This window comes from Pan troglodytes, chromosome 5, assembly GCF_028858775.2.
Source record: "Pan troglodytes isolate AG18354 chromosome 5, NHGRI_mPanTro3-v2.0_pri, whole genome shotgun sequence".
In the NCBI taxonomy this organism is placed as follows: domain Eukaryota; kingdom Metazoa; phylum Chordata; class Mammalia; order Primates; family Hominidae; genus Pan; species Pan troglodytes.
Window position 1 is genome coordinate 159,261,711 of NC_072403.2, and position 23,193 is coordinate 159,284,903.

Sequence of the window (23,193 nt, forward strand, 5' to 3'; positions counted from 1 at the left end):
ACCACAATGAGATATCATCTCACACCAGTTAGAATGGCAATCATTAAAAAGTCAGGAAACAACAGGTGCTGGAGAGGATGTGGAGAAATAGAAACACTTTTACACTGTTGGTGGGACTGTAAACTAGTTCAACCATTGTGGAAGTCAGTGTGGCAATTCCTCAGGGATCTAGAACTAGAAATACCATTTGACCCAGCCATCCCATTACTGGGTATATACCCAAAGGACTATAAATCATGCTGCTATAAAGACACATGCACATGTATGTTTATTGCGGCACCATTCACAATAGCAAAGACTTGGAACCAACCCAAATGGCCTTATGTTTTAATGAAAGAATACATAGAGCAAGATTTCAGGATGTTGTTTGTTTATACAGCCATTCAATTTTGCCATTTTTTTTTAAACTTTGGGATCCTGTGTAAAATAATTACTATGTAAGAAAATTTTTTTAAAAAAAGGTTACAATAATGCATTCCTAATACCTCAAGCAAAAGAATGCTATAAATTTAGGAGAAAAACAGAAAAGTGCATTTTTAAACATTCTACACATGGTTATTTTTCATCTCGAAGTGTGAAACCTGAGATTATTTTTCTACTTTGAAGTGTTAGGAAAAGGTGACTTGAGAGCAAATTTTAAAAAATAGTACTAGACTTCATATTTTGAAAATGAGATTGGATTTTGTCAAATGTTTGTGGAGTCTGTTAGGTCAGGAGATAACTGAGAATTCTGATTTCTGTTACTACTCATTTATGCTCATCCAGATAGAAACAACCATGATTTTGCTTGTAAATCTATCTCTTGTTTGTGCCGACTTTTACAGTTTTTGGAATTTAGAAGTTAAACTGCATTTATGATTATATTTCTGAGCCATCATTACATTAAATAATCAGTTTAATTTATTCATTTTGCTCTATAAGTGCTTGAGTATATACTGCACATCAAGTTGTTAGATTAAGGAAAACAGGTTACATAATGATATTCTTACTAATCTCAGTTCTTATTAGTAAATATGTGTATAGGAATAAAATTAACTGGAAAGTTGAAAATCAAAATGTTAACAGGAGTTATCACTGGTAAGTAGGATTTGGGGTTATTTTTATTTTCATTTTTTTACTGATTTGTAGTTTCTAAATTTTCTACAGCAAACATACACCAATTTGTAATAAGAAAAAAATGTTTCCAATAAATGAAAATGACTGAGCGGGATTAAATATAGATAATTTACTGTTAACTACACAAAAAGTATTTAGTATACTTTCCAACTTGCAATAAATCAAATTAGCTGTAAAGTGAATACAAAAATAACTTTCATATGTAAGAAAGAAACTTAGTTTCTTCTCAATGATGGAATCCTTGAGGTTTGTTTTTAATAAGATGCCTATTTAAAAATATATCAGTGACACTCATGTCATCTGTATTGGAGCCCTGAGAAGAAAGAGATGTTTTCAGGCTGATGGGTTTCTGTGCTTCAGAGCCTAAAGTGGTCTACTTTGTCTGCTGTTATTTTTTCTTTTCTTCAAGAGGAAGATTCAACAGTTAACCACTACTCTACTAGGAAACATGCTAAAGTCCCATCAACTATAGGACAAGCATACATTTAACGGTTATTTTAGGCCAGTTTTTTAAACAATCCACATACTAGAACAATATATGTGCTATAAACAGTTCCCGAATTAGCATGGATAATTCAGCTGACCTCATCAAAACTTTAAAGGCGGAAGGACTCTTTGGGTGGACCAGAATAAAAAATAAGAGATCTTGAAAGAAAAGCTAGCTTTATAATATGTTTTGAAATAATAATTAAAACTGTAAGATTATAACTGTCTTGTGTTTCGAAGTTTTCTACAAAGCTGCTTAAAATAGTGAAATTATCTGCTCACCAAACTTGGATGTAGAGTAGGGTTACTAGATTTAGTAAATAAAAATATAGGATGCCCAGTCAAATTTTAATTGATATAACAAATACTTTAATATAAGTGTGTCGCATTGGACAGATATGTAGCATTTGGGACATACTTATACTAAAAAGTATTCATTGTTTATCTGAAATTCAAATTGAAATATGTGCTCTATTGTATTCTGCAACCTTACTATTGATAAAACATAAATGCAAAGAGGAAAGGAAAGAATATTTTTCCTTCTAAAATGTTTTGAGAAAACATCAGGAACTCTTTTTCTTAGAAATAAAAGAAAATAATATGTGGAAAAAATACTGTAAGCTATAAAACCTTATATAAATTTAAAACAAAATATGAAAAATCTTTAAGAACTGAATGCTAACTCAGTTATCTACCCTCCCTTCCATTCTATTAATGTTATCACTTAGTTTACTCAGAAGTGAGCATAAAGCATATTTGTACATTATCAAGGATATAGGGGGAAAGGGTACCATTAACTGAAGCAAGTAAAAAAATGTAACCCCTACATTAAGATGATAAACTGACCAAAATAATGCCTTAAGTATATTTGACAGTTGTTGTAAATCATTTAAGAGGAATTTTGATTTTAGAGGTAATGGTTGGAAATGTGTGAATTTTTTTTCATTGGCCATCTAGATCACTACTGTCTATTAGAGATGCAATGCAAAGCCACATAAATAATTTTAAATGTTCTAGCAGTCACATTAAAAAAGTAAAAAACAGGTGAAATTAATTTTACTAACATTTTATTTAGTCCACTGTGTCCCAAATATTATCATTTTGGCATGTAATTATTAAAAGTGATTGAGGCATTTTACATTGAACTTTTTGGAGTGCTAAAGTCTTCAGATGGGGCATGTGCTTGAGTCTCACCATGCACTGCAGTTGTTCACACACTTTGGACAAGGCGCATTCCCAGTGCTCTGCAGCCACATGTGGCCCCACACTGACCGCTCCAGGTGCTGTCCACTTGCTCTCCTGCTGACTGGTAGTGCACTTACTGGATATAACAGAAAACAGTTCCAGATACTCCAGCATGTCGTTTGTTTATTCATTTAAAGATCAGATACGTGTTTGCCAAATTTATCATACGTAATTAAATTGTGAGTGATCATTAGTGGCATTTATCTATTTGGAGCATGTAAGTTGACATCTTTTTCCAGACTCATAAATACCATGCTTAAAGTCTGAATCCTGTCAATGAGCCAGTGTTCAGTTCAATATGCGTTCAGCATATATTTAAGTATCTACTGTATGTCAAAGTTAGAATAAATGTGTTTACTCTGTTGATTAAAATATTTCAGTTATTTACTAGACTTCTATATTTTAGGTACTATATTGAGGTTAAAAGGTGCAATCTTGAGAATGGCATTTCTGGATACCACAGGCTGCTTAATACCACCTGCGTATGAACCCTGGAGAGAGCACAATGTTCCTGAAGAAAAAGACGAAAAGGAGAAATTGAAAAAACGGCGGCCTGTCTCAGTATCCCCCTCCTCTTCTCAGGAAATTAGTGAAAACCAGTATGCAGTGATATGTTCTGAAAAGCAAGCAAAAGTAATCTCACTGCCAACCCAGAACTGTGCTTATAAGCAAAATATTACAGAGACCTCGTTTGTGCTTCGTGGAGATATTGTAGCATTGAGTAACAGTATCTGCCTTGCCTGTTTCTGTGCCAATGGACATATTATGACTTTTAGGTAAGAGTTAGATATGTTTTAAAACACAGATACAGCATTTCCTCCCTCAAACTATACTACAGAATTGTTTAAAAGAAATGCTTTTTGTGTGTGTATAGTCTTATACTCTGAGAATTTATTTTTATTCTGTTAATAGTGAACAAGTATATGAGGAGCATAAACCATTTTTTATCTCCCACTCAAGTATACAAACTAAGTCATAAGATTTATAAGGTCTCTGCCATTTTTAACAATGATAGTGTGTTCAAGACTAAAACCTACCTTATTATTAACAAGTTTTTAATTTTTTTCTCAAGTTTGCCAAGTTTAAGACCTCTGTTGGATGTGTATTACTTGCCCCTGACCAATATGCGGATAGCCAGAACGTTCTGCTTTACCAACAATGGACAAGCATTATACCTTGTTTCACCTACAGAAATCCAGAGACTTACTTATAGTCAAGAGACCTGTGAAAATCTTCAGGTAATTAATAAAAATATTACTGTAATTTCTTCAGAGGTAAAGTATTCTCTGAGGGCCCGTATACTGTCTGCCCCTTATTCTCATGGAACTATACAAGTGAGCCTGCTTGGGAAAATCCAGACTGTTGAATTAGACTTTCAGAGCACATGCTTTGAGACTCCCATGATTAAAAGTATCTTCTTCAGACATCTGCTATAAGCAACTTCATCTTACTAATCCATATCGGTCTTTCCAGTGATGGCAGAGAAATATGAACTGTTGCATACATTTTATACCTACTCTCTACATAGAATAAATATCTATTATACACACACACAGTCCTTTTTAAAGAAGTGTGTTAATGTGAAAATAAATGAGTCTATTTTGGGGCAAATTTTGTAATCTCAACTCCTATTCACAAGGATATTTACACAGAAGAAAAAAATGTTATTTGGTAGTTTTCCTCTAGTATTTTGGTTGATCTGTTTTTGAGAGACTATATACAAATTCTTTATATACAGAAATGTGTCCTTTTTTAAGTATTTGAGTGCTGTATGTGCTTCTGTGTATATTCGAAATGATCAGTTTAGCTTTACCTTCCAAAGTAAAAGTGCTCTGGAAATGTTGAGCTAAAATATTGATTGATATTTTATATTTAGAGGAAAGTACTATCTAGAGGAACTTTATAATGAAAGTTTTTGCAATTATTTAGCCCTATTTTACACATTTGCAAATTTGAATTTCTGGCTTATTATTTTTAGAACATGAGCTTTAGAGTCAAGAAGGCTGAATTCAAGTCCATCTTGCTAACTATACAATTATGTAATCATAGACAAGTTACTCAATGACTCTAAGCATCATCTTTAAAATTAGCATAGAAGTGGTATCTCAAAGGATATGATATGGATTAAAGGAGACAGTGCATGTAATGTGCTTAGCATAGTGCCCCTGGTACAGAGGGTGCTTAATAAATGTCAGATGTTGTTGTCCTCATTGTGTTATTATTTCAGTAAGCTATACTATACTGGAAACCTAGTCCTGAGTAGTATTGTAAACTTTGAGAGTAAAACAAAATTACATATCTGACATTAGATTTAAATTCCCATTTATGTTTGGGTGAAAGTTATTTTTCAAAGATTCCTAAGTTTCTGAAGTAAAATTTTGTTTTCTATTGGAAGGATAAACCTTAAAATTTTCCTTTTAGCATTTCCTTTCACTAGCAAAATGTTATGTTAAGAAATAATATAGACAATTGAATATTAATTCATTTCCATATGAAATGTGGTCTTAATTCAACTAGTTGAAAATCTAAACTTCATCACTTTTCTGGGATCAATTTATTCTATCCTTTAGTTGGTGTTTTCTTTAATTATTCTTAAGTTAATAGCAGCCATAGTTTACTCATTTATGTTTAAATGAAATAGTCTTTTAGTAGTAAACTATATTTTAAACTATCTGCTATGTGCCTTCATCATACAGAGATAAACAAAAAATGGACTATCTTAAAGGAACTTGTGATAAAATGTTTTCTTTGGGCAATATTGACATGTTATTTACCTTTGTATTTTTAGTACCCAGAAATAATGCCTTGGTAAAAATCTGTTGAAGACTATGATGAACTTGATAAACACTATACCTTGGTTCCCTGAGTACCCTTTTACATTGTGCATTCCTTCAACTTTAGCCCAAAATAAAGAAGATGCCTACAAATATTTATGGAGTTTCCAGTCAAGATGGAATAATAGGAACCAGATTAACCCTCCTTCCTGAAACAACCTAAAACAAAGCAGACAGAACTCATGAAACAATGGTTTTCAAATTACTGGACATCTGGCCATGAAGGAAAGTAATTTCTGACAGATAGGAATCAAAGAAGGTGTCCCAGCTTCAATGCCTTAATAGAGTGTTCAGGACATGGCACAAGGCGAAGGTACTAAGTTAAAGCCTGGCAGACTTCCCAAGTTGAAGAGGCAGGAACAAGAGTTTGGGGACACCAGTTAAATTCGAGAGAAAAGAGCTACAAAGAGAAAGAACCCTGGAGATGTGCAGAGTCCCCCTGAGTATACCATACGTGCTATTCAGCACGTACACTTGACTAAGCTTTCAGAGCAGAAAAAGAACCATCTGAAAGGAATAGAGGATTTGTAGAAACCATTCCAGGAACAGTGCTTGATCCCAACAACCAGACTGGAGAAACCCATAATTTGTGTGGATATTAGTTTCCTGAGGCCACAAACTTGGTGGCTAAAACCAGTAGAAAATTACTTGCTCATACTTGTAGAAGCCAGAAGTCCACAATCAGTTTTACTGAGGCAAAATCAATGTGCTAGCAGGGTCTTGCTCCCTCCAGAGGCTCTAAAAGATAATTACTTATTGCCCCTTAGTTTCTAGGAGCTGCTGGTATTCCTTGACATTGGGCCACATCACTGGAATCTCTGCCTTTATGGCTGCATTACCTCCTCTTCTGGGTGTCAAATCTACCTCTCTCTGTTAAAAAGACACTTGTAATTGGATTATAACCCATTCAATAGTCCAGAATAATTTCCCCAGAGCAAGATACTTAATCACATCTGCATAGACTCCTTTTCCTTGCCAGGTAATATTTGTTGGTCCAGAGATTAGGACCTGATATCCTTGGATGGTCCGTTATCAGCCACTACTACAGATATGCCTAACAAATCGCAAAAGCAAGAATCAAAAGGATGAAAATGTTTTCTGTCAGAATGAAATTCAAGAAAACTTAAAGGAAATAAAAACTATTTAGCACCCAATGAGGTAAAAATTGCGATGTCTGGTGTCCAGTCAGTTACCAGGCATGCAAAGAGACAGAAAAACATGAGCCATCATGAGGAGAACAATTAGCAGAAACCAAACCAGAACTGACATACATACCAGAATTGGCACACAAAAGGATATTAAAACAATAACAACTGCGTTCCATATGTTCAAAAAGTTAGAAACATGAAAGATACAAAAATAAAATCAAACTTCTAAAGATGAGAAACTATAGTGTTTGAGGTGAAAAATATGCTAAATGGCATTAACAGCAGATTTGACATTACAGAAGAAAAGATAGTGTACTTGAAAGCGTAGCAACAGAAAAAAATAACAGTGTTTGAACTTGGCAAACTTATAGCACTAAAACACCTATATTAGGAAAGAAGGAGGTCTCAATGCAATGATGTCAACTTTCACTTTAAAGAACTGAGAAAAGGCCGGGCGTGGTGGCTCACGCCTGTAATCCCAGCACTTTGGGAGGCCGAGGCGGGTGGATCACAAGGTCAGGACATCGAGACCATCCTGGCTAACACAGTGAAACCCCGTCTCAACTAAAAATACAAAAAATTAGCCGGGCCTGGTGGTGGGCGCCTGTACTCCCAGCTACTCGGGAGGCTCAGGCAGGAGAATCGCTTGAACCCGGGAGGCGGAGCTTGCAGTGAGCTGAGATCGCGCCACTACACTCCAGCCTGGGTGACAAAGCGAGACTCTGTCTCAGAAAACAAAAAAACGAAAACTGAGTAAAGCAAATTAAACCCAAAGTAAACACAAGAAAAAAAATAATAAACATCCAAGTGGAAAACAAAGAAACAATAGAAAAACATCAATGAAACCAAAACTAATAAAATTAATCTCAAGCCATATGAAGAAAGAAGTTACAAATTATTAATATCAGTAATAAGAGAAGTCTCATTACTATATATTCTGTAGATATGAAATGGATAAAAAGGGAATATTATGAACAAGTTTATGCCAAAAATATTCAAAACGTTAGATAAAATGGACAAATTTCTTTAAAGACAAATTACCAAGCCTCACTGAAAAAAAAATAGATAACCGAAATAGTCCTGTGTCTATTAAAGAAATTGAAGTAGAGGTTAGGAACCTTGGACCAAGAAACTTCCAGGCCTAGATGGCTTCAATGATGAGCTCTATCAACATTTCAGGAAGAAATAACACCAGTTCACAAACTTTTCCAAAAACTGAATTAGGATTGCTTCCCAGCTTATTCTATAAAGGAAGCATTAACCTGATACCAAAATTAGACCAAGTTATTATAAGAAATGAAAACTACCTATAAACCAATATCTCTCATAAATATAAAAGCAAAATTTGTAAAAAAAAAAAAAAAAATTTTGCAAATTGAATTCAGCAATATATCAAAGGGATAATACATTATGACCAAGTGAGACCTAATCCCAGGAAAGTAGGATTGACCTAACATTTGAAAATCAGTCAGTGTGATCCATCTTATTAAAAAGCTTAAAAAGAAGCAGTTGACAAAATCTAACAAATATTCCTGATTTTTAAAAATCTCTACAAACAAGGAACAGAAGAAAACTTAAAGGACATGTAAGAAAAACCCACATCTCAAATAATATTTAGTGATGAAATACTTAATTCTTTCTCCCTGAAATCAGCAATTACAGAAGAATGTTCACTCTCACCACTTACATTCAGTGTTGTAGTTAAGGTTCTAACCAGTGCACTCAGGCAAGGAAAAGAAAAGGAAAGCGGCTGTCTTTATTCACAATGACATGATCATCATTATAGGAAATCTAATAAAATCTACCATAAAGGATACTAGAATTAATCAGTGTGTTTGGCAAAGATGTGGGATATGAGATAAATATACAAAAATATTTTTATTTCTACATATTAGCAATGAACATTTGGAAATTGATATTTTAAAAACCATACCATCTATAATAGCAACAAAAATATGAAATACTTTGGGATAAATCTAACAGAAAATGAAAGATCTCTACACTGAAAAACTATAAAAAATAAAAAAATTTTAAAGTCTTAAAAATTTTAAAAATTTTAAAAATTTTTTAGAAAATTTTGTAGGAATTGACAAATTTATCCTAAAATTCATACGTAAATACAAGAGAACTAAAATACACAAAACAGCTCTGAAAAAAATGGAAGGGCTAACACTACTTTATTTCAAGATTATTATAAAGCTGCAGTAATCAGTAGAGAATTGTATTTTTGGCATCGAGATGAATGGATCAGAATAGAATATCCAGAAATAAACACATACATGGACAACTGATTTTTTTAAGGAAGGCACAAGGCAATGCAATGGAGAAAGGATTGCCTTTTCAACAAGTAGTGCTGGAACTATTGGATATTAAAATGCAAAAAAAATCAGCTTTGATCCACGCTTCACACCATATACCAAAATTTATTCAAAATGTATTACGGACCTACATGGAAACCCCAGAACTACAAAATTTCTAGAAAGAAACTTAAGAAAACATCTGTTACCTTATTTTGGGAAAAGATTTATTAGCCATGACACCAAAAGCAACATCCATTAAAGAACAAATTGATAACTTCAACAAAACTTAAAATTTCTACTCTTCAAAAGACACTTTTTAAAATGAAAAGACAATTTATAGATGGGAAGAAAATCTGGGCAAAACATATATCCAATAAAGGACTTGTCTCTAGAATATATGAATGACCCTTAAAACTCACCAGAAGGAAGAGAAACAACCCAATAAAAACATAGACAAAATATTCAAAAGGAAAGCTCACCATGAAAAGATTCTCAACATTATTTATCATTAGAGAACTGCAAATTAAAACCACAGTGAGATACCATTAAACACCTTTGAGAGTGGTTGAAATTAAAAAGAATACCATGCCAAGTTTTGGCAAGGATATAGATGAACTACAACTCCATACAGTGCTGATGGGAATGTAAAAAACTATAACCACTTTGGAAAACAGTTCTGGAGTTTTCTAAAAAGTTAACATTCATGAACCAAAGACCCAGCCACTTTACTCATTTTTTTTTTAATTAAAAGAAAAGGAAATTTGTATTCATAGCCGCTTTATTTGTAATGGCCAAAAACTGGAAACCACCCAGATGTCCTCAACAGATGAGTGGAAAAACAAATTGCAGTTTATCATACAGTAGAATTCTAGTCAGCAATACAAAGGAGTAAACGATGCAATCAGCAACATCAGTGAATCTCAGAATAATTATGCTTAATGAAAGGAGCCAAGAAAAAGAGTACATGTTGTTCTATTTATATAAAAACTCAAGAAAATACAAATTATAGTGAAAGAGCAGATCAGCAATAACTTGGATATGGGGTTGTTAAGGAATGAGAGAAGGTCGTACAAAGGAGCAGAAGGACACTTGAGAGTGATGGATATATTCACAGTGTTGATTGTGGTGATGGTTTCATGCATATATGCATATGTCGAAATTCACCAAATTGTACACCTCGAATATATGCCAGTTTTTGTATGTCAATTATACTTCAGTAAAGCTGTGTAAAAGATTAATGGATTCAGGACTTTTAATTGTCATTGACAGGCAATTAGTCAATGGTATGTTTATAGATTGAAATACTTAAGTTTCTTTTTACAGTATTATTCTTAACTGTACCATAGTGAAAAACACAAAGATAATTTATAATAAACTGTTTTTTTCAAATGGACTATTTATATTCATTTGTGAACCCTAACCAAAATTTGCTATAATCGTAGAGGTGGAACATACCAATTAATTCAGTTTAAAACAACTAAGTAAGTAACTTTGGTAAGCACCTCAGGATTATAATTTATAAACAAAACCCCAAGTAATCACTGTAAACAACTGATGACAGTTGAACTGTTTAGCTTCTTATATATATTGTGTATTCAGTATGAAGTTTATTGCTGTGTGTTTATCCTGGAGATATTTATTTTTTCAGACTCAATACTCTTACAATATAAAGTTTTCTTAAAATGATTAAAATCAGTGATTATTTGATGCACTGTAAAGGACTTTGTAGTGGCATCTAATGTATGGATAACCAAAGCCCATACATTGACCCATTCATGAAATTAGTCCTAAATTTTACCATTTTAACCTTGTTAGCTCACATGCAAGACAAATGATATGCAAGAGTCTAAAATCAGACAAGTATATTTATTTCTGAATATTTATATTTTAGAAGAGTAATTAAGTCCAATGTCTTGTTTCAGAAATACCGTCTACTATGAATAGATGTAGCAAGATCACAGAAATTACAAATCTGTTTTAGGTTTCACCAACATACACTAGCATTAACATGAATCATTCTAAATAGTAGATTTACTTATAATCAAAATCCTTATTTAAATAGAAGTGAAAAAATACCTATATATATTATTTTATGTATTTTCCCAAAACCTTTATATTAAGACTGCAGGTAATCTAGACTCTAAGAAACATTGAGTTTTCAACTCCCTTTAAAGATGTCTGTTCATAATGTTAACCTGTAGATAAATGACTTGTGTATTTTCTAATTGGTTTCATCTCTATGTGATAGATTTTTCTACTTCTGTACATACACTATTGATGTCTACTCCTGGCACTTTATATGCTCATTATCTTTAATCCTAGTAATGTTCCTGAGAGGCAGTTATCATTATCTCCCCCTTTTAAAGTTGAAGAAGCCATTTCTTTGACAGACTAATTTGACTGTCTCCTGCTAGTAAAAGGCAGAAATTGAGAATCAAATCCAGGTCCATCTGGTTCCAAAGTTTATACTCATTCTACTACAGAGAATATAATGAGTTTAATCTGGTGTTTTTATATTTCTTACTTTGCCCTTGTAAAATTGTAAGCTCATTAAACACCAAATAAGAAATGCAAATTGTAATTCTAAAAATGAGATAAAATTTTTTAAAAAGCATACCTTTAAACTATCGCTGTTGGTATGTCATATTCTTCTTTTGATTTAGCATGAGACACCCAAATGATAGCTGTGTTGCTGTTATTGATTTTTTTTTACGTTGTAACAATTTAATACATATAGTTTAAATTAGGATCTGTGAAATACTGTTTTTAAAAGATTTAAAATATGCCTAAAATTGCCTTTGTTATAGAGTTTAATATAAATTCAATATAATAATAGACATCAGTATATTCTATAGTGGGTTTTAACAAGTTTGATTTATTGAATTCAGAAAGTGTTTTATTCCAGGTTTACTACACTTTATAGAAATCCAGAGGAAAGAAAATAAAAACGTAAGAGGTTCAGTCCACTTCAGTCTTATAAATAAAACTGTTGTGTAATGTTAATAGTTATTTCCTCCCATTTGCAATCTGGGTGGAGGGATAATGTTAATATGGATATGTCTAAAAGAAAACCTGAACATCCTTTACCAGCCTTCTTAGCCCAGCCCCAAGGAAGAAACCCTGAAAAATACATACTTTTATTCCAACTATAATGATGTAGTAATACCAGAGTATAGCAGAACTCCTATATAAATGTTACTACCGTCCTTTTCTTTTCTTCTTTTTTTTTTTTTTTTTGAGACAGATTCTTTCACCCAGGCTGGAGTGCAGTGATGCAATCTCTGCCCACTGCAACTTCCGCCTCCCGGATTCAAGCGATTCTCCTGCCTCAGCCTCCTAAGTAGCTGGGATTACAGGCGCAGGCCACCACGCCCTGCTAATTTTTGTATTTTTAGTAGAGACAGGGTTTCACCATGTTGGTCAGGCTGGTCTCGAACACCTGACCTCATGATCCTCCCACCTCGGCCTCCCAAAGTGCTGGGATTACAGGTGTGAGCCACCATGCCCAGTCACTACCATCCTTGTCTTAGAAAAACTCTTCTTTCCTCTTTTTGTATTGTCAACAAAACCAGTAACATGTCAGCAGTCTTTTCTCCTTTTACCATTTCTGCACTCTAAAAAATATTGACAGTAATTTCAGAAAAATCTGATGATGTACAAGGGAAGAGTTCCCATCTCTCTGCCAGATTTCTGAAATTCCAGGTGTATGTTGGCATAATTCTCTTCCTAGCATGTGTTTATGAGAAAAGAAGTTGGTGTCTAAATTATAAATTTTCTGACTCAGCTAAAAGTTATAATTCCAAAACTACATATCAGCATTATTACACTGGACTTTTATACTTGCTGTTAAAAAGTTTTCTTCTTTCTGGCCGGGCATGGTGGCTCACGCCTGTACAGCACTTTGGGAGGCCGAGGTGGGTGGATCACTTGAGGCCAGGAGTTCAAGATCAGCCTGGCCAACATGGCGCAAAACCTGTCTCTACAAAATACAATAATTACCCAGGCATGGTGGCGTGTGCCTGTAATCCCAGCTACTCAGTGGCTGAGACACAAGAATCACTTGAACCCCAGAGGCAGAAGCTGCAAGTGAGCCAAGATCGCATCACTGCACTCCAACCTGGGTGACAGAGTGAGACTGTCTCAAAAAAAAAAAAAAAAAAAAAAAAAACTTCTTTCTAATGTAATTATTAATCCTATTATCAATTGATACGAGTTATATGAAAATATTGTCTTAAAGATTAGAATCTCCTGACACTCTTAAGCAAAAATACTGTTTGCCTAAAATGCAAACAAAGGGGCAAGCAGCAAATAAGTCATATTTTAGTTTTAGAAACTTACTGTTTGAATAAATCAGCATGTTCTGTATCTGATCGTAGGACATGTGCTCATTAATTGTGAATCTCTACAGGTAATGTTCTGAGCTTAAGTTAAGGAGTTTACAGTGATACTTTTGTTCATTATAGTTTAGTTTCCCTGAAATTTCAACAGTGACAATTTGTTTTGATTTTAAAGGAAATGTTGGGTGAACTCTTCACTCCTGTAGAAACACCTGAAGCACCAAACAGGGGATTCTTTAAAGGCTTATTTGGAGGTGGTGCACAATCTCTTGACAGAGAAGAACTATGTAAGTTGATTTATTTGATTCGGATAATATATCTATAAAACAGGAACAAGCCATACAAAAAATTTTTTATACCTGTAAATTATGTTCACTTTTTTTCTCTTTGTCACAATTACTATTTCCATGTTTTAACAAAATACATAAAATTATTTTCTGTTATTCTATCCCAAATCAGGGAAATACTTTACTCAAGGAAATATCAAAATCAGAATAACTTTTGATTACTAAAAAGTAGTATTCACAACTTTAAGTAAATTATGTAGGAAGTACTTACTTTATTTTCATTAAATGTGATGTTATTTTAATGCTATGATTTTCTTTAACTGATAACCTTAACTTTGAAAGAGTTTTTACTGTAACATTTAATCTGTCTTTCAAAACCTCTAAAACTATTCTAGTTCATTTAACCTTCATCATAAGATAAACCTTCTGGTTCATTTAGTACCTTCCACGTAGTTGATACAAGTAAATAGTTTGTCCTTGAATGAACTAATGAATCTGTGAATGCTTGACCTTTCTTATGAATGGCAGCTAGTATCTATCCTTTGATTTTTTTCTTTTTTTCTAAAATATTTAGAATTGTTTCATGTTTGTTTGACTAATGGAAAAACTGTAACATTAAATAGCAGTAAGTAGCAGTTCAGTGAAATTTTTTTAAAACTTACCCAAATGATTGGTCTGTAGTTTTAGTTCAGTTTAAAAAATAAAGACTGTTCAAGTCAGTGGGGACTGATAATTTGGGATAAAATTCTCACTGAGGAAAATTTATAACGTTATATAAAACTCAGAAAACGTATTTCTAAAATTTGTTAAAGACATCAAAGAAGTAATCATATAGTAAGAAGTTTTCAAGAACTATCTGTGGGGAAAGAAGCCCAGAGCGGAGAGCCTGACAACTCGGGGCACTTTGACTCTGCAGTATTTTGCTAATGAGGCTGAGGTACTAAGCTGTGCTAGAGCTAGCAAGACGGGCTCCCCAACCTGGCAAGAGTGGGGACCCTAAAATAACTCCTGCTATTTGCAAAGACACCAAAGGGCTATAATTTAAGAGTAATAAGGGTGAACTGGTAATAAACTACCCACCTCCCCCCCTCCGCCCCACCACACACACACACACCTTTCAGCTCAGCTTCAAATATCTGGGTGGCCTGTAAAATCTTCAGTGCTAATTGTTAATTAAGATTTTTCCAGACTGCTAGAGTCCCTAGCTCCTGGCAGAAGCAAATGGAAAAAATGATCTCAGAAAGAATATAGTGTATTCCAAGTCCTCAAATTATCTCTACAAATAATTTTTCAAATATGTAGTCATAGATAACCAGGAACATAGATGACCAGAAACCACTCATAGATAACCAGGAACATTAGGAATCAACAGCATGATTAATAAAATAGAAAAGGCAGAAGGATAGATACTTCACATATTGGAATTATCAAACACAGACTATAAAATAATTATTCATAATTTTAGTGTTCAAGAGGCTCAGTATCATGCCTGAACATTGTATCAGGTAACTGAAAACTGTAAAAGTCAATAGCAGTAGATGTGAAAAAACCCAGAATGAAATTCTAGACCTGAAATACTCAAAAACTAGAATTAAAAACCCAATAGATAGGCTTAACTACAAATTAGACAAAAGTGAAGAAAGAATTATGTAACTTAAACATACGTTAGGAGAAGTCATCTAAAATGCAGCACAAAGAAACAAACAAAATAAAACATGTAGGAGAGGATTAAAAAAAGAAGTTGCTGTGAGAAGATCTAACATAAGTTTAGACCTTCCCAAGAAGGAAATAGGAAGGACTGCAAAGAAGAATACTTATATATAAATATAAATATATATATAAAGAAAGTCAGAAAACTTTTTAGAATTGATACAGTGATCCACAAATTTGAGAAGCCTAATTAATTCCAATGAGGTTTTTAAAAATTTTCAATTAACTAATCTCATTAAAATATAGTACACCAGAGACAAAGAGAAAATCTTTAATGTGGCTAGAGAAAAATTATAGATATTTTTTAACAAATAGAGACTGATACATGACTTCTCAACAGCCAAAGATGGTAAGATGATCTTCTGTATATTGACAGAAAATTATATTGATTATATTTAATCCATAATTCTATACGCAGAAATTCTTTAAGAATGAGACATTTTTAGACAAATAAGTAAACCTTGCCATCACACTAAAGGGAATTCTAAAGGGTACACATCAGATAGAAGGAAAATAATCTTGGATCGGATGTCAGAGACACACAGTGATTTGGAACGAAAGTGATGTGCATAAATATAATTAATATAATCTTTATGAACTGCAAAATAAAGGTGTATGGCATGTGTGTACACACATACACAGACAATAACATAGCCCAAAATATGTCATAACATTAAGGAGTTTAAAAACAGTAAGTGGATTTAAGGTGATCTGAGATTCTTGAATTTTTTGGGAAACTTGTAAAAAGTATTCATTGACATTGATAAGGACACATGTAATTTATAGGATAACCTGTAAAACTTAGAAAAACAGAACATAACTTCCAGATGAATAGCAGATAAATCACAGTCATTCCGAAACAAAGCAAAAAGAGAGAGAGAATACAAAGCAGGTGGGATAAACAGATAGTACATAAAGCATGGTAGATTTAGCTTTAATATAAATAATGGTAATAAATGTAGGCAGAATAAATGTTTCAGCTAAAAGACAAAAATGGTTAGACTGAATTTGAAAAGAAAAGGCCAGCGTTGAGTCTCACACCTGTAATCCCAGCACTTTGGAAAGCTTAGCCGGGAGGGTTGCTGGAGACCAGGAGTTTGAGACCAGCCTGGGCAATATAACAAGACCCTGTCTCTACAAAAAATTTAAAAATTTAGTGGTAGTATGCACCTGTAGACCCACTTACTCATGAAGCTGAGGCAGGAGCATCACTTGAGCCCAGGAGTTTGAGGCTATAATGAGCCATGATTACACTACTGTCATCCCAGCCTGAGTGACAGAGCAAGACCCTGTCTCTAAAAATACATTAATTAATTAATTAAACAGAAATGTACATTGTTTATAGGGGACATATATAAAACATAAGGACACAAAAAGGTGAAATTTAAAAAGATGGAAAAGCATGATCACAAATGAATCAGCTGGTATAACTATATTAATATAAGAAAAATTAGACATTAAGGCATTATTTGAATGTACCTACTATTTTGACTTCAAAATATATGAAAACAAATATTGACATAGCTAATAGAAGAGACAGCTTCTCCATCATCATCATAAGTTCTAATTATAGATTTGATAATAAGCAGTTGTGTCAATAAATTTCAAAGAGTTAAAATAACTTTAGTGTATACAATTTGATCACAGTGCAGTTATGCTTGTAATCAATAACAAAGATAAGTTTAAATCCTCATGTTTGAAAACAGAAATATACTTACCTTTGGATAACCCTTGTGTCAAAGAATTTATGACCATTGGTATGCAACTAAAGTAATCCTTAAGAGTGAAAATTTTAATCTTAAATATGTATTAGTATTTGAAAAAGAAAACATGAAAATGAGTGAACTCAGCATTCATCTCAAAAAGTTAGAAAAACAGCAAAATAAACCAAATAAAAAAGATTAAGGTATTAATGAAATAGTAAAATACAATTGAAAAATTAACAGAGCTGTCTTAATTCAGGCTGCTATATCAAAATACCATAGACTGGGTGGCTTTTAAACAACAGAAGCTTATTTCTTACAGCTCTGGAGGTTGGAAGTTTGAGATCAAGGTGCCAGCAGGATTGAGTTGTTTGGGGGCCCTATTCCTGGCTTACAGACAGCCTTCTGGCTGCATTCTCACCTGGGGGAAAGAGAGCAAGCTACCTCTCTGGCCTCTTTTTAAGGGCTGTAATCCCACTGATGTGAGGACAATACCCTTTTTACCTCCCAAAGGCCCCCACTTCTGACATTACATTAGGGAAGGATTAGATTTCAACATATGACTTGGGGGGGAGAGGGTGGGGGACACAACTGTTGAGTGTATAACAAAAGCCAAAGTTGATTCTCTAAGAGTCTAATAAAAATGATAAACCTCTTGTGAAACGAAGCACGAAAAAAGAAATGCACAAGTAGATGCTATTAGGAATGGAAAAAAAAGGAATAACACTGAAGTTAAAAATAAGAGAATGTAATCTATAACTTTATTTTTGAAGGAGTTTAGTTGTTTTACCAATTATAACAATGAAAGTTGACAAAAAGCTAAAAATTCTAATAGTACTGTAACTATCAGACATTGAAGCCATCATTTTAAACTTTTCTACAAGTAAACTTCTGGTACAAATTGGGCTTCACTAATATTTCTTCCAAATATTTAGGGAAAAAATAATTCAACTCTCACACAAACTCTTCCAAAAGATAGGAAACAATAGGTACACTCATCAACTCATTTTGTGTGGCTAACACAACCTTGATACCAAAAACCAAAATAGTATTAGAAAGGAAAAATCAAAGACAAATATCATTTATAGATAGAAAATCTGAAATGAAATATTAAGGTAGCAAATAATATGTAATAAAGATAATATACCAAGACCAAGTTTGGTTTGTACCAGGAATTCAAAGTTGATTTATCATTTAAAAAAAAAAAAAATTCTTATCCATTCCTGATAGAGACTCCTAGAAACTAAATTGCAAATGTCACTCTTAATGCAGGAACATTAAATAATATTAAAAATTATTCCTTTGAAATTAGGAATCACACATAGTGCCCACTATTAACACATACATTCAGCATTCTTTTCAAGTCCCTAGAGGGTGTGGAAAGGGAAGAAAAAATGAAGTACTATAATACGAAACAGAAAACAAAACAGTCATTTGCAAATGATTGATATGATGACATATTTAGAAGAACCAAAAGAATCTATAGCTAAATTGTTAGAAATAACAGGTTACCAAACTCACTAGATGTAATCATATACAAAAATAAAATTTAATTTATATTAACAATAATAAAAAATGAAAAACTTTAAATTACTATTTGTATAGTTTTCTGTTGCTGCTATAATAAATTACCACAAAATTACTAGCTTAAAAGAACCCAAATTTATTACCTTACAATTCCATAGGTTAGAAATCAACACAGGTCTTATGGGTGTTCCCATAGCTGTGTTTCTTGTTGGAAGTTTCAGGAGAGAATCCATTTCCTTGCCTTTTTTAGCTTCTAGAAGCCAACCACATTCCTTGGTTTCTGGTCCCATTGTCAGTATTCAAGGCCAACAACCTTGCATCTCTCTATTTTTCTGAAGCCACATCTCTGTCTGCCCACAGCTGGAAAAAAAAAAACTCTTTGCTTTTAAAGACCCATGTGATTAGGTTAGGCTTACCTAAATAATGCAGGATGAACTCTATGTCTGGGTCCTTAGTCACATCTGCAAAGATCCTTTTCCTATATAAGGTGACATATTCACAGGTTCCAGGGATTAGAATGTAGCCATCTATGGGGGAAGGGGGACATTACTCTGCCTATCACCCATAGTATTTCTTTTAATTCACTATCTAGAAATAAATCTTAAGAGAACATATTCAGAATCTCCATGGGGAAAGTAGAAAATTAGAAAAATTTGTTGAGAGAAGTTAAAGAAGATTCAAACAAATTGATGAGTATAATCCATGAACATGGTATAGAAGTTTCAATAAAAGATACCAGTTCTCTCAAAACTGATGTCTGTATGTATATATACACATATACACTTAATATAGTTCTAATAAAAATCCTTCCAAAAATGTATAGCTAATTCTAAATTTTATATGCATATTCAAAGAGCTCTTACCACTTCTATTTTACATAGGAATGGAGGCTCTAGCCAGGGAAATTAGGCAAGAAAAGCAAGTAAAAGGCATGCAAATTGGAATGGAAGAAGTAAAACTATCTCTATTTGCAGATGTAATCTTATCTATAGAAAATCCTAAGGAATCCACACAAAACTAATTATAGCTAATAAACAGTTTTAGCAAGGTTTCAGGATACAAGATCAATATAGAAAATGAATTGCATTTCTATACACAGGCAATGAATAATTCAAAAATGAAATTAAGAAAACAGTTTCATTTATAGCAGTATCAAAAAATAAGCCACTTAGACATAATTTAACCAAAGAAGTATAAGACATGTACAATAAAAACTTCAAAATATCATTTTAAGAAACTAAGATGTAAGTCAGTGGACCCACATCTCATGTTCATGGATTAGAAGACTTAACATTGTTAAGTGGCCGTGTCCACAAATTGATCTACACATTTAACACAATTCGTATCAAAATCACAACAACTTTTTTTCAGAAAGCAGTAAGCTGTTCTTAAAATTCAAATGAAAATACAAAGAATTCAAAATAGCCATGTACACACACACACACACACACACAAATATTGAAAAAGAAAAAAGCTGGAGGGACTCAAACATTTCAGTTTCAAAACTTACTACAAAGCTATAGTCATCAAGACAGTGTGGTACTGGCATAAAGATACATAAATACAGTTGAGACTCCAGAAATAAGCTTATACATTTATGGTCAATTGGTTTTTTTTACAAGGACGCCAAGAAAATTACGTGGCCAAAGAATGGTCTTTTCAATAAGTGATGTTGGAATAACTAGATATTCATCTGCAAAAAAAAAAAGATATTGGGCCCCAGCTTCACACCACACACAAAAATTAATTCAAAATGGCTCAAAGACCTCAATATAAGAGCTAAAACTGTAACACTCTTAGAAGAAAACAGGTATAAATTTGTGTAACCTTGGATTAGGCACCTAAATCACAAGCAACCAAAGGAAAAAAAAAGATTGATTGGAATTTATCAAAATTTAAAACATTGTGCTTCAAAGAATACTAATGAGAAAGTGAAAAGATGATCCAAAGAATGGGATGAAATATTTGCAAATCACATATCTGATATCAGATTACGTCTAGTGTCCAGAATATATTAAGAACTCTTAAAAACTCAATAATAGAAGACAAATAGACCGATTTTTAGGTGGATCTGTGTATTAGTCTATTCTCATGCTGCTAATAAAGACATACCCAAGACTGGGTAATTTATAAAGAAAAAGACATTTAATGAACTCACAGTTGCATATGGCTGGCGAGGCCTCACAATCATGGCGGAAGGCCAAGGAGGAGCAAAAGCACATCTTACATGGCAGCAGGCAAGAGAGCATGTGCAGGGGAACTGCCCTTTATAAAAGCATCAGATCTGATCTTATGAGACTTACTCTCATGAGAACAGCACAGGAAACCCTGCCCCCATGATTCAGTTACCTCCCACTGGGTCTTTTCCATGACACTTGAGGATTATGGGAGCTACAATTCAAGATGAGATTTGGGTGGGGACACAGCCAAACCATATCAACCTCAATAGATATTTATCCAAAGAAAATATGCAAATGACAAATGAGTGCATGAAAAGATCTTCAACATCATTTGTCATTAGGGAAATGCAAGTCAAATCCACAATGTGATACCACTTCACACTTACTAGGATGGATGTCATCAAAAAGATTCACAATAACAAATGTTGGCAAAGATGTGGAGATATTGGAACCCTCATATATATTACTGGTTGAAATGTAAAATGGGTGCACCCTCTTTGGAAAACTGATGGTTCCTCAAAAAATTAAACATACAGTTATCACATCACCCAGCTATTCTATGCCTAGGCATATACCCAAGAAAATTGAAAACATGCATTTACCCAAACATTTGTATAAATGTTCATAGTAGCTTTATTCATAATAGCCAAAAAGTGGAAACAACCCAGATGTCCATCAGCTGATGAATGAATAAGCAAAATAACACCTTATCCATAAAATGATACATTATTCATCCATAATAAGGGATGAAGTACTGATGCATGCTACAACATCAATAACCTTTGACATTACTCTCAGTGAAAGAAGCCAGCTACAAAAGGCCACCTATTGTATGAATCCATTTAAATGAAATACTCAGAATAGGCAAATTTATGGAAACAGAGAGTAGATTAGTGATTGCCAAGAACTGCAAAGAGTGGGAATGGAAAGTGACTGCTAACAGGCATGGAGCTTCTTTTGCAGTGATGAGATGCTCTGGTATTCATTAGTAGTGGTGGTGATTCACATCCTTACGAATAAAGTAAAAATCACCAATGTATTCACTTTAAAGGAGCAAATGTTGTGGTATACAAGTTGTATTTAAAGGAAAGAAAGAAATATAAGCTGAGGAACCAGGAAACTTGAGATCAGCCTTTAAAGAATTTAAGACTTTTGCAGTGATCTAAGTGTTAGGTAAAAAGCATCTGGATAGCAAAGGGAAAGAAAACAGTGAATCGCAAGGTCTTTTGATGGAAAAATGTGATCCATTTGGTAAATGACAAGATAAATGGAGAAAAAGAAAAGAATATAGCATGCCTACAATTTTTGGAGACCGAAATAGACTACTGAATAAAATTCTTCATTTATCTTTACTTCTGAGCCTAAGCACAGTATATTTTTAAGTAAGAGGAAATGTGGAGTAAATAAACATAATCAAATCTGTATATTTAAATTTAAATCTGTATATTCGAAGCCAAATATCTTTCGTTTTTTGCACAAAAGAGCAGTTTTTGCCATTATATAATTGGTAACAATATACCTTTATTTGTTTCATTAAATATTTACCAGCTCCTTTTTTGTATAAGTCTTGTTGTATGAACTAGTATAGAATATTTAATGTACATTGTGTTTTTGCATGTTTGAAAAAGTATCTAAAAATTATTAAACCAATCATAACAAAAGAAAGCATGTATTAAGCATATTTCACTTTATAATTTTATTTCAATTGTATTACCACTCAATCCAAAAATTGTATTTTAATGTAGTAGGATTTTATATTAGTAAAATGTTCATGTTTTGAGTTACTCTTTCATTTATCAAATGTGTTCAGTTGGAGAATCGTCCTCAGGAAAGGCTTCAAGGAGCCTTGCACAGCATATTCCTGGCCCTGGTGGCATTGAAGGCGTGAAAGGGGCAGCATCTGGAGTTGTTGGTGAATTAGCACGAGCCAGGCTGGCACTAGATGAAAGAGGGCAGAAACTTGGCGATCTGGAAGAAAGAACTGCGGCCATGTTATCAAGTGCAGAGTCATTTTCTAAACATGCTCATGAGGTACGACTCTCAAACAGATATTTGAACAAAAAGCTCTAGGTAAAGCAAGTGTGAATGTTATTTTATTTTTATAGCTATTGTATTTCTACACCCATGAATTTGCATATATTCATTGTACAATTGCAAGTTCCTGATTTTTGCCACCAGAGGGAACCATTACAGGAATGTATCTCCAATAGCCTTTGGTTTCTTACTATAAGATTATACATTTTGAAGGAATCTGCCCACCTTCAGGCTTTTGGTAAGTGAAGCTAGCAGCTTTGCAACTATTTCTTAAGGAATGCAATAC

At 33.3% G+C, this 23,193-nt stretch overlaps 1 protein-coding gene across 3 annotated transcripts in view; it reads left to right on the forward strand.

The window, feature by feature from the left end:
* Positions 1–23,193, forward strand: part of STXBP5 (syntaxin binding protein 5) — a 185,580-nt gene that overhangs the window by 155,214 nt on the left and 7,173 nt on the right. For all 3 annotated transcript variants that reach the window (XM_003311531.7, XM_016956444.4, XM_003311530.7), the window contains 4 exons: positions 3,254–3,623; positions 3,920–4,085; positions 13,642–13,753; positions 22,684–22,904. In XM_003311531.7, coding sequence (XP_003311579.1) covers positions 3,254–3,623; positions 3,920–4,085; positions 13,642–13,753; positions 22,684–22,904 — 869 coding nt within the window. The remainder of the gene's footprint in view (positions 1–3,253; positions 3,624–3,919; positions 4,086–13,641; positions 13,754–22,683; positions 22,905–23,193) is intronic.